Source organism: Cetorhinus maximus, chromosome 9 (assembly GCF_964194155.1).
Source record: "Cetorhinus maximus chromosome 9, sCetMax3.hap1.1, whole genome shotgun sequence".
Taxonomy (NCBI): Eukaryota; Metazoa; Chordata; class Chondrichthyes; order Lamniformes; family Cetorhinidae; genus Cetorhinus; species Cetorhinus maximus.
The window spans coordinates 40,464,323-40,477,018 of NC_135887.1; the positions used below are offsets into that span (position 1 = coordinate 40,464,323).

The 12,696-nt window shown below is 42.0% G+C and overlaps 2 protein-coding genes across 6 annotated transcripts in view; one reads left to right on the plus strand and one right to left on the minus strand.

Moving 5' to 3' along the window:
* Nucleotides 1-12,696, minus strand: part of nipsnap2 (nipsnap homolog 2) — a 127,704-nt gene that overhangs the window by 98,931 nt on the left and 16,077 nt on the right. The gene's annotated exons all lie outside the window — the stretch shown is intronic.
* The window catches only part of nf2b (NF2, moesin-ezrin-radixin like (MERLIN) tumor suppressor b), a 64,459-nt gene that overhangs the window by 34,656 nt on the left and 17,107 nt on the right, over nucleotides 1-12,696 (plus strand). For all 5 annotated transcript variants that reach the window (XM_078548578.1, XM_078548580.1, XM_078548579.1 and 2 more), the window contains 5 exons: nucleotides 1,344-1,457; nucleotides 1,571-1,693; nucleotides 7,091-7,308; nucleotides 10,138-10,240; nucleotides 10,967-11,094. In XM_078548578.1, the coding sequence (XP_078404704.1) occupies nucleotides 1,344-1,457; nucleotides 1,571-1,693; nucleotides 7,091-7,308; nucleotides 10,138-10,240; nucleotides 10,967-11,094 (686 nt within the window). The remainder of the gene's footprint in view (nucleotides 1-1,343; nucleotides 1,458-1,570; nucleotides 1,694-7,090; nucleotides 7,309-10,137; nucleotides 10,241-10,966; nucleotides 11,095-12,696) is intronic.

Consider the following 12,696-nt stretch of genomic DNA (forward strand, 5'->3'; position numbering starts at 1 on the left):
TGCCTCCCAGCTGTCAGTGTCCATGATCTTCGTATCTAGCTTGCAGGTGTCCATGTATTGGAGGTATGGATGCCCAGGAGGTTATGGCCCAGTGGCTAGTTCACCGTAAAAAAAGGTCTTTGGGTATTCGTCTGTCATCCATCTGATGCACGTGGCCAAGCCAGCACAGACATCTTTGGCTTAGCAATGAGTGTATGCTGATGGAATTAGAACATTGCAGGACCTCTCAGCTGGTAACCTTATCCTGCCAAGAGATGCCAAGGATACACCTGAACCAGTGATGGTGGAAACTGTTCAACATTTTCTCCTGCCTGGTATGTGTTATCCAGATCTCACCACTGTAGAGGAGTGCGCTGAAGATACAGGCTTGGCAGACTCACAGTTTGGTGTTCTCAGTTGGGTTGCTGTTGTTCCACACTCTCTTATTGTATTGTGAAGTTACAGTAAATGTAAATGCCAGTTGTTTCAAATGGTTGTAGTTACGGATGGCTAATCTTTAGAAAAGATATTTTGTATTTGCGGGGTAGCTATTCATTTGTATCATGTAATGAAAACGTAAAGCCAAGTTGAAGTCGTGAGTTGGAGTCAGAGAAGTCTCATATTTTACCTTTCTGCAGTCTCTGGTGTCTGTTCTTGTTTGCTACAACAACCATCAATGACAAAATAAGGCCTGTTTCAAGAAGCGATCCTGTTTGTGACTTGTATCTCACCCTGTTCTATGTATTCCTCATATGTGTTGCTCTCAACAGCAACAAACATTTTAACTTTATGACTGTCATTTATCTGAGATTCAATTGTAACTCGAGTAGAGCCAGTCTGAGTTACATCTGTTACCACCTTAAGGTGTTAATGTATTTGGTAGTAATATGGATATTCTAGTATCAGAAGGTTAAAGACTCTTCAAAGATAATCAATTAAAAATACTTGGTCTGCATAATAAATTTTAAACATATTAATCTTCATGAGTATTGAAGATCCATTTTAAAGAAATAAGATTTTAAAATGTGGAATTAAGGGAGCCTACAAATCACTGTGTAAACCTTACATGAGTTCCTTTCCTGTCATTTAGAATGCAATGGAAATCAAGGTGAGAGGAGAATGGAAACTTCCCAGATGCACAATTAACTTTGGGAAAGAGTAGCTGGTTTTGTCTTATATTTACAAAGCTAATCAGATTGTTTACCAGACTGTTAGCATTCCTCAATTTCCCTAGCACATATTATGAAGTGAAAGGAAATGGTTTAAGGGAAAATAGTCATCTGTGTGCACTCCATATTGCTGAGACATTAACCTAGTGAATGAAATCACTTAATGTGAAGTCACTGTCTTCTGCCTATTTTCAGATTTTGCAGTTGTGCATTGGAAACCATGACCTGTTCATGAGAAGAAGGAAAGTGGATTCGATTGAAGTCCAGCAGATGAAAGCTCAAGCCAGAGAAGAAAAGGCTAGAAAAAAGGTGAATCAGTTCCATCTTGACATATATAAATTCCGTACAAAGTGCTTCATTTAATACTGGTTCTTTGGTATGACGGGAATATTTTTCCTAAAATATGGATTTTTCTATTTCAGATGGAACGCCAAAGATTGGCCAGAGAGAAAAAGTTGAGAGAAGAAGCAGAACGAGCAAAAGAGGACCTGGAGAGACGCCTTTACCAGTTACAGGATGAGTCTAGGCTAGCAAATGAAGCCCTTGTGAGTTCCTTCTTTTAGCCTTTTATGTTCTACAGTATAGTCTGTATCCATCAATTTTAAGTACACATATAAAGAAAACTAAGGTGATTTTAACCTGGCATGGTGTTCAGTGCAGAAGGGTTATGCTGATAGTATCAATTGTTGACATGCTTCAAAATACATCAGCTGTGCTGTATGAAGTTAAGCAAGTCATTTGTAAAATCTTAACTAAATTAATGTAATTTACTTGTATTAATCATCAAAGTTGTTGATATGGTATACTGCAGGAGGTTGAATGAGTGTCTCTGAGAGCCTAGACTTATAAGAAGAAGAGTTTATCAAATCATCTTTCAGGTGCTCATCAACAAACTAATGGTTATTAGACAAGAAAAACTCAGTGAATGTGATCTACTTCAAAGTTATTAGTACCATGCCACACGATAGGATGACATGGATTTGAGAGCAAATTTCTGATTTGATTGTGTATTGGCTAAACTGGAGGAAACAAAGGCTAGTTGAAAATGGAGCTGCATTGACACACAACCATAACAGCAAGGGATCATTAGTAGACTGCCACGGATCAGTGCGGAGCCATTGCCATTTACATTTGTGTAAATTATTTTGGAACCTTTGCAAATCTCTGCTGCAGAGGATTGTGGGTGTGCCATCTTTGAATATATTTGAGGCTGAGATAGACAGATTTTTGGTGTCTTCAGGGAATCAAGGGATGTGGGGAGTGGCCAAGAAAGTGGAGCTGAAGCTCAAAATCAGCCATAATTGTATTGAGTGATGGAACAGGCTCAATGGGCTGTATATTTCTTATGTTCTTGTGACATGGGAGCAGAAACAAAATTTGCAGATGACACAAATTGAGAAAGAAGGAAGAGACAAACCAAATACTAAAGGAGTGGTCTGAGAGTAGAAGTGATATTTAATGTGGATAAATGCAAGTTAACGAGACCAATAAAAGAGAATTAAACAATGGGAATATGAACTAAATAGCTCCAGGCTGTTGCACACTACACAGGGAAGGGATCTGGGCTGTGATGGGTAGCTCGCTGGAACCAATTCTAAAGTATTAGCAATAGGGGAGCAGAGGTACATAACCAGAGGAATGAAGCACAAACCCAGGGGCTGATCGAATGTGAAATACATGGTGGAATTTAATGATCGCGATGGTAGTTCTGTCCATCGACTTGAAAACCAGTGGCAACTCTGTGGCCATTTCGGGGAGCCTTAATGAAATAACTATCATGCAGTTAACGGGTTCCTGTGCCTTTGAAGACGAAAATCCTGCCTCTAAGAGGCACCAGCCAATCAGAGGGGTGGCAGCTCTTCAGTCTCAGCCACTGTACACCAGCAGTCCCCAAACCAGAAGTGTTGATGGAGACCCCGGGAGAGAGTCGAGTGGGGTGGGCTCACTGGGCCAGTCAAGCAAGCCCCATCGAGGTGGGAGGGAGGGATGACTGTGTGGGAGGACGATGTGCAGCTCTTGGTGAAACACAGGGTGCCCGAGCAGGATGGCCCCTCACCCCTGGGTCCACAGGCACGGCATGTGGCGTGAGCCAGGCAGCCGCAAGATGAGGCTATTCATTGGTTGCTTAAGGTCCTCAATTGGTCTAGCAGCAGGAAGACCAAACTTGACCATCTCTGCCCGTGATTTAATCAGTGGGGCTGGTTGGTGGTGGTGGTGCAGGCGGTGGGGGTGAAGGTGATGGACTCTCCACCTAAGGTTGCCAAGGAATGGCCGGGAGTCCCTTGGAATCAGCCCCAATCTCCTGAAGACTAAGCAAAGCATCCCGGGAGTGCATCAGCTCCTGGCAACAGGAGCCAGATCATCGAGCAACCAATCACAGCCCGGACCAGGGCATGGGCACCTGACCCCTATTTTTTTTATTCATTCACGGGATGTGGGCTTCGCTGGCTGAGCCAGCGTTTATTGTCCAGCCCTAGTTGCCCTTGAGAAGGTGGTGGTGAGCTGCCTCCTTTAACCGCTGCAGCCCATGTGGTGTAGGTACACCCACAGTGCTGTTGGGAAGGGAGTTCCAGTATTTTGACCCAGCGACAGTCAGGATGATGAGTGACTTGAAGGGGAACCTTGGAGGAGAACTTCTAGATGGTGGTGTTCCCATCTATCTGCTTCCCTTGTCCTTCTAGGCGGCAGTGGTTGTGGGTTTGGAAGGTGCAGTCTAAGGAGCCTTGGTGAATTCCTGTCGTGCATCTTGTAGATGGTACACTTTCTGTTACTGAGAGTCGGTTGTGGAGGGGTGAATGTTTGCAGATAAGGTGACAATCAAGAGGGCTGTTTTGTCCTGGATGGTGTCAAGCTTCTTGAGTGTTATGGGAGCCCCACTCATCCAGGCAAGTGGGGAGTGTTCCATCACACTCCTGACTTGTGCCTTGTAGATGGTGGACAGGCTTTGGGGAGTCAAGAGGCGTGTTACTCGCTGCAGAATCCCTAGCCCCTGACCTGCTCTTGTAGCCACAGCATTTATATGGCTAGTCCAGTTCAGTTTCTGGCCAATGGTAAGCCCCCAGAATGTTGATAGTGGGGGATTCAGTGATGGTAATGCCAATGAACGTCAAGGGTCAATGGTTAGATTCTCTCTTGTTGGATATTGTCATTGCCTGGCACTTGTGTGGTGCGAATGTTACTTGCTACTTGTCAGCCCAAGCCTGGAGATTGTCCAGGTCTTGCTGCATTTGGACATGGACTGCTTCAGTACCTGAGGATTCGTGAATGGTGCTGCACATTGTGCAACCATCAGCAAACATCCCCACTTCTGACCTTATGATGGAAGGAATGTCATTGATGAAGCAGCTGAAGATGTTTGGGCCCAGGACACTACCTGAGGAACTCCTGCATTGATGTCCTGGACCTGAGATGACTAACCTCCAACAACCACAACTATCTTCCTTTGTGCTAGGTATGACTCCAACCAGCAGAGAGTTTTCCCCCGATTCCTATTGACTCCAGTTTTGCTAGGGTTCCTTGATGCCACACTTCGTCTCCACAACAACTGTGTCACTCCTACTGATACTGCCATGGACAGATGCATCTGCGGCAGTCAGGTTGGTAAGGATGAGGTCAAGTATGTTTTTCCTTTTTGTTGGTTCCCTCACCACCTGCCGCAGACCCAGTCTAGCAGTTATGTCCTTTAGGACTCAGCCAGCTCGGTCAGCAATGGTGCTACTGAGCCATTCTTGGTGATGAACATTGAAGTCCCCCACCCAGAGCTCATTCTGCACCTTTGCCACCCTCAGTGCTTCCTACTCCCTCATCCACGGAAAAGTCAGACTTGGAATCGGTGGAGGTCACTTGATGGAAATCTCTGAATGGCCTGCAGACCACATGATCAGTGCTCCAGTCAGTTAAGGTGATGCCCATGTGGGCTGCAGAACTGGAGGAAAGGGCACTGATTATGAGCCAAGGTTAGGCTCACTTGATACTGGCCAGATGCTTGTATAATAATTAGTGTTGTTAATTATTAATTTTATTAGTTTTGGATTGAATTGGTGATGACTGGGCAGACTGTGGTGTGCTGCAGATTTCCATCCCCCAAGAGCAACTAGCAGGGGAAGAAATTGTTCAGACTCAGTAGTGGAATTTAGCGGAGACTGCTTCATTCCCCCTCATTCAGTGTCACAGGCCTTTCCTCCAGCCTTCACCTGCTCGCGCCACACCACTGGCTTTCCATGGCGTCACTTCCACCAACATCTCCCGGACTATGTCCAGTCAGAATTGGAAACCTTATCTCACCTCGTGCCTTCCCACCTGATTATATGCCCACACGCCCCCACTGTTTCCCACGCCCCATGCCCCCACCTCCCAGCCCTCTCCTGGGTGGGGAATTAAATTCCACCCACACACCAGTGATGCATACCAAGCATCAAAGTTAGTGCAGAAAAGGGTAATCAAACTTCAACCTAGCTTAAGGGATCTGAGCTATCAGGAGAGGGTGAGGAGCCTTGAATTATTTACTGTGGAGAAGAAAAGGCTAAGGGGAGATATATAAGTTTTCAAATTGGTGAAGGTGGTTGATAAATTTAGCTCTGGTAATATGTCCAAAATTGCACAGTGAGGCTAGATTTAAGGTATGTGAGGAAGTGGACAATTGAATGTGTTACAGTCCCAATGGAAACTGATAACATTTTAACAGAAAGGAATTCCCAATGAAAAAAATCAAAGGCCAAGATGTCATTTTTAAAAACTTTTACTGTAATAAACTATAGTCGACATAATTCAAACATTTACTAACAGGCAAATAATACTTCAATAAAACAATAAATTCACTTTAAACCAATATCATAACACCACTGGCATACATTTGGCATCAAGAACAGTCCCAGAGTTCCCCCCAGCTCTCTGGTAGAATTCCACCATTCCTCACCAGTTGGAATCTTCCAAGGGCCTTCGTCAACTGTTCCACTCTGTTGGATCAACAGCAAGGTACACTTTAATGAACCCTCTCTCCCTTCAGTCACCTCAGTCCTGCCAGCACTGATTCCCAGAGACTTCTTTATCCGAACATTTAATAAACCCCTGTTAAACACTCTGATTGGCTCTGATAAAAGTGCCTTTTCCACAGAGGGATTTACTGCTCCCCATCCTTTTTGCTACTTAACAGAAAGTACTTCTTCCTGGGAGAAGTTCCCTTCTTCTGCTCCCAGAGGTTCCTGTGAGAGTGTCTTTGTTTTCTGCCCACAACCCAAACTGCAACCCGACTTCCAGTTACTTGTCTCTGTTCTTTTGCCCAACCAAGATCGCAGGAGCCTAATGACAACATGTTTTACTTTGGATTTGAGGAGACATTATGAAACGTAAAGGTCTTGCAAAGTTCAGCGTTCATGACAAGAGGTGTTAGGTCTTGGAACTGGCCAGATGGAATGCAGTCTTTTCCAGTCATGCACTTTCCTTGTTGCTTCTTGTCGGCCCCTCTTTTTTTTATATCATCTTCCTTGTGTATTTTCTGCTCAGTAGTTTGGAACATATAAAAAGAAAGCAAACAGTAATTACAAACTTTTACCAATTTCCTTCAAGACAGAAAAAAGATGTATTTGCTGTGCTAACTCACAGCTTAAGGTTGATCCTGGCCCCCTCAGAAACTTGACTCAAGACACAGCTTTCAGCATTGAATTAAAATTTCTAAAATGTTAGTCACATTTGATGTTTCAATTAAATGGAATCACTAGACCCATAATCAGTTCCGAGCACCAAATGATGTGATAACATTGTCTTTGGCTGGGAAGACAAGGCTGATCTAATGCATGCATTCTGCCTTCCAGCCGGAAGTAACCGGTTTTAATTGTTCATGTATCATGACCAAAGTAAAGAAAGTAATACATCATGGACAAAAAAGGCTTAAGTTTTGTCATGAGTATTGATACTCACTCAGGAAATTAATGTTTTTTTATCAGATCCGATCAGAGGAGACAGCTGATTTACTTGCTGAGAAGGCACAGATTGCAGAGGAAGAGGCCAAGCTGCTTGCTCAGAAAGCTGCAGAGGCGGAGCAAGAGAGGCAGAGGCTGGAGGTCACAGCCCTGAAGACTAAAGAGGAAAAGCGTCTGATGGAACAGAAGATGCGAGAAGCTGAGCTGATAGCTGTCAAGCTAGTGGAGGAATCGGAAAGGAGGTTGGTTAAATTATATTTGCAAGTCGGTCATTTTGCCTGGAGGATAAACAGCAAATGCCATCTAGATTTTATTTAAAGTCATCAGATGGAGAAAGAAAAAACTAAAGTTGAACGAGTCAGCATTAAATGTTTAAAAACAAAAACAGAATTATCTGGAAAAACTCAGCAGGTCTGGCAGCATCGGCGGAGAAGAATAAAGTTGACGTTTCGAGTCCTCTTAAACGTCAACTTTATTCTTCTCCGCCGGTGCTGCCAGACCTACTGAGTTTTTCCAGGTAATTCTGTTTTTGTTTTGGATTTCCAGCATCCGCAATTTTTTGTTTTTATCTCAGCATTAAATGTTATAGTTATGTGACACTTGCTATAATTATCAGGCTTTCTTTTCACAATTTCACCCTCACCATTCGTTGATTAACTCAATGTAAGACAAATTAGGAAGATAGAGAATGTATGAATCAAATGTGAAGAAAGTGACTACAAAACATAATGAAAAACTAAAAGGAATTTATGAAAATGATGAATCCTGAATGATCAGTCAAGAGAACTATGGTGATTAAATAAGTGCAAAGTCATTCAACTCTTGTGCAATGCCCCTTAACCTTGGCCTTTCCCATGGGTAAATAACAACACCTCCAGAATCTGCCCCTCCATTGGTGAGCTTTCTGATGTGGAAAATGCCTTTCATTCCCTACAAGTTTCATTCCCTATAAGTTTCTCATGAAACAAGATTGAGGGAAGCAGGCAAAGGTTTTCAGCTGACGTATGTTCCCAGGTGGTGCTCCCAGGTAGCATTGGACAGCTGATGTAAATAATACAGTACCATCCCGGGGAGGTGGTGAAAGGGATTTCAAGATTGTGTGTGCAATTGATTGCTGTCTGGAAGATGATGACACATACTCTAAGATCCTGAGTTGGTGCTGCTCTGGCTTCCCACCAGCCCCCCCCTTTTTTTTAAACATACAGCGGATTACCAAGGAAGGAATAGGAGAGTGGGCTGTTTGTCATCTTGCTAGCCCTCGTAATGTCATTTAACTTTTTCCAACACTGGTGTACACTTCTGGGACTGAGTATGGGGGCATGTAGTGTTGTTGCCACCTCTTGCCCCATAGCCCTTTTTTAAGGTTTCATTCAATAGAGATTCAGCAGTTTTTCTCTCCTTTGATGCATCTCATCCAGGAAGGTTTATCTCATTAAAATTGTGAACTTTCCTTTTGTGCCCTTCTCTCTTTCTGGTCTGCCTCTGTCAGACCCTCCAACTGAGGACATTTTTTGAAAATACAATAAAACCTCTCAAAATCCATCCTGTCTAACAACCTGGTGAGTTGCTCCTGCCAGCACTACAGGAAATCAGAAGGTGCAAGGCCCACCAGCTCAGCAGGGCAAGACAAGTTGTAATTGGTCATGTATGGGAGAACAGCAGCCACAAGAGCCTGAGGTTGGTAGCCCGTTCTGCAGTTGCAGCTGTTCTTTTGCTGACTGCGCTTCCTGGTACAGGACCTGGAAGATAGCGGACCTGCCATGGGAATGCACCCAAAACATACTGATGATCTGGCCCATTAACTTTGGGTGCTCTAAGGCCTCGAGAGGTGCTTGGATGCACTGCACCTGTCAGAAATCCAGACAAACCTGAGCAGGAGAGGGAATTTCGGTGCTGTGAAAGTTTCAGAGAGCATTTAGCATGAATTCACCTACGTGGAAAACAAAGTTATGAGGAGAGACTTGAGATGGTGGTCCTATCTTCACTAGATTTGAATGGCTTCCTTCTGTCCTATGAACTTTAATAATTCTATGGGCCTGTTAAAATCAGAAACTTGTTTTGTGAAGAATTTAAGTGCTGGGCCCACACCCTGCTCTCCTATGAGCCTGTATATTGGAATACTAAAGTGCCCTGCTACTGATCTGACTGCAAGTGGATTCAAATTTCAAATGTCAAAATAGTTAAAGGTAATCAAGGAACATATGGTTACCAGTTTTGCTGGTATCTGTTTTGTTATTTTAAACTGCCTTTGCTGGAAAAATAGGGAACTCTAACATTCAGTCCAATCTGCGCAGTGTACCTTTTCAGCACTGCTTCAAGACTACAGATTGCAACCTTAGATATGACTTGTTGAAGCATAAGCATAATTTTTTTAAAACTTGTTATTTTACATCAGTTTTTTTCACCCAGCCTTTCTCCCCATAAGCCCTGTGCCACATGCTATTCCCTACGAAAAGACAGATAACCAACATCCTGCAAATCTCTCCACAGCTAATTAAGTCATGAGAACCGGTTGTATTCCCTCGAGAATAGAAGATTAAGAGGTGATCTAATTGAGATGTTTAAGATGATTTAAGTCCTTAATAGGGCAAACAGAGAGACATTATTTCCTCTTGTGTTGGAGTCCAGAGCAATGAATATGTAACCTTAAAATTAGACCTAGGCCATTCAGGTTTGATGTCAGGAAGCACTTCAGGAATATGGAAGCAAGGTGGTTAAATGGAGTTAAGATCCTCTCAGCCACGATTTAATTGAATGGTGGAACAGGCTCGAGGGGATGAATGGCCACTTGTTCTAATGTTCCTCTTCAGGTGTTTTTTGCAGGAGCCCTTGAGAATGGTTCAGGATGAGTTATTTGATTTTTTTTTTTAAGTGTGTTTTTTTCCCCCTCTTTTGTGCATTTGTCCAAGATCTGTATAATGCCTTCTCAGAGGACTGGATGGGAAATTGTGGACACAAGCTCTATTTCTGTCATTCTGCTGGTGCTCTGCTGCCCCACCTATCCAATTAAGTTACTGTTTATTTTAAAATGTGTTTGTCAAATTCTTTGATTTTAAATGTCCTTATTTTAGGTCCAAGGAAGCAGAACAGCTAAAACAGGATCTAAGTGAAGCCAGAGAAGCAGAGAGGAGAGCCAAACACAGACTGCTGGAGATTACAAAACCCAGTTATCCAGTATGTGCCGAAACATTAATGTAAACTGTACAAAAGTTCTAATAAGATTGGCCAGCTCTAGCTTTTTTCTTCTAAGTGCCCAGAAATTATTTGTCACTGGAAAAACTCAGTATTGTGCATCTTTTAAACATCTTTTCGTCATCCTTCATTACACTAAATGCAAAAGAATTGAAATGTACTCTTTGGGGAGAGTACTGGTTAAACAAACCCAATGGTTTTTTTTTTCCCCTTTTTTTGCATTGTTTTCTCCTCCCAGTGAAATTGGTAACATTTTGTCTACGCCCCTGATTTTACTATTCATTTTCCATTCCATTGTCTGAATGATTTCCCTCACTTTCAGTCTTATGTGGTTTTCCATGGAGAAGAAATTGGTGGTGAACAAAAAAACGATAGTTTCTTGGACCACAATTCACAGGAATATTTATTTTTATGTGCTTGATTCCTGATGGTCAATACACGTGTACGTAAACAACTGCAACAAAAAACATTGATATTTTAATGCTTTTGCTTTAATATGGTCATTTTTTATTGAAACTTTTAAAATTCTCTCTAATTAGTGTGACATAGTTTAAAGTTTACCTATAAAGCTAAAATAGTGACTAAACTTCAAAAGTGATTATTTGCTGTGCACTGCTATGCGATATCCTGAGATCATGAATGGTACTACAGTATATAGAGGCAAAAGGCCCTTTCTGAGATCTCAATATTTCAATCTATTTTACTTAGGTTATTGCTTCATATTCTGCTCATCCTCCTGCCGATGTTGGTGATCTGAACCTAGAATCTGGGTCTTTTAAATTTGACTTCAAAGACACAGATATGAAGCGACTCTCCATGGAGATTGAACGAGAACGGTATGTTCATGTACTTTCTTCTCCCATGCTTCCCCCTCAAATAGCATAGCTTTCAGACACACTGCAGGTGTACTGTATCTCAGCTATAATAAATGGTTATACTGCCGTTAATGGTATTTGCTTTCAGACATTGATACCATCTCCTTTCTCTCCTTCCCCCTTACGTCCCACCCAAGGAAATACACTCCAGTATTGTCAAACCCTGTTGCTTCCCACCATAAAGCCAAACCACTTCAAGAGCTACTTGACCCATGACCTTGTGTCAATACAGATTGACCAGCACACTGGCTATTATCATCATAATAGTCAAGGCACTGGTTTATTATTTAAAATGCATTCTTTATATATTATTTAGTTTTTAAACAGCAAAGATGTTTCAGTTTGTGGGAGAATCCAGCATTCGGGGTCATAAATATAAGATAGTCATTAATGAACCAATTTAGAAATTCAGGAGTAACTTTCCTGAGTTAATTGAAATATGGAACTTCTACCACATGGACTAGTTGAGGCACATTTAAGGGGAAGCTAGATAAGTATATGATGGAGAAAAGGATCGAAGAATATGTTTCTAGGATACAATGAAGTAGATTGAAAGCATTAACATCGGCAGAAGACTGAATGGCCTACTTCTGTGTTGTAAATTGTATATGATTATGTAATTTATGGTTACCATGAGAAAGGCAAAAAGTGATGGAATTTATTGCGCAAAACCTTGTTTAAATATCATGCTACCATCTAATACAAATGGGTTGAAAGTTATTCAGTCACTGTAAATCAATGGTCCTGATTTAAAGCATTATGCATTACCAAGCATCACCAAGTATTGTTCTAAAGCAGCATAACAGAGGGCAAGAGAGAGGAGGGGGAGAGGGGGCTGGAGAGAGCATCAGCAAAAGTAAATGTGTGTACACATAACAGAGGCAGAAACAGATATTAGGATGTTCATCAACCTGCATTTGGGCATCAGCCCCCAACATCAGTATGTCAGATTTACTATGAATAATGCCATAGGAGATTCACAAATAGTATTATTATAACATTGCATCAAGCAAGCTATTTTCTATCTCAATTCCTGTAACACTTCATTCTCAAACTGGCCATTGTCAATTTTATGTGCAATTCTTTAATCAAAGTCAAATTTATATTAACTTTCTGTCGCTGATTGGTTGATATTTCCCACCTTGGGCACACTTTGTGTTGATTGCTGACATGTAAGTTTATTCATTTGGATTCACTCATATATTAATTTGTTAGAAAGGATTGGCGAAAAAAAGGAAACCAATGAATTCACTCAGAAAAATAAAGCTCGTCTTTTTCTTCTTTATGTCTTGGAGTCTTTTCTTTTCCAAAACAGTAGTTTTCCTATGAATGGGCTTTAAATATTATTCCTGGGCTTCTCAACCTGGCTTCCTCTCACAATTAGCTTTGTTCCCTATCCTGATTAGTTCAGTGTGCGTGCTAAGCTTTCGTTCCTAATCTGCTTGTACCTTCTCCATTCCCCCATGACTTTTATTGTCTTTCTGTTACTGATGAGCCCTGCCTACCTAGATCCTGCCCTATTGAACTGCTCCTGCTGACCCTGCCCACTCACAGCCTGACAAG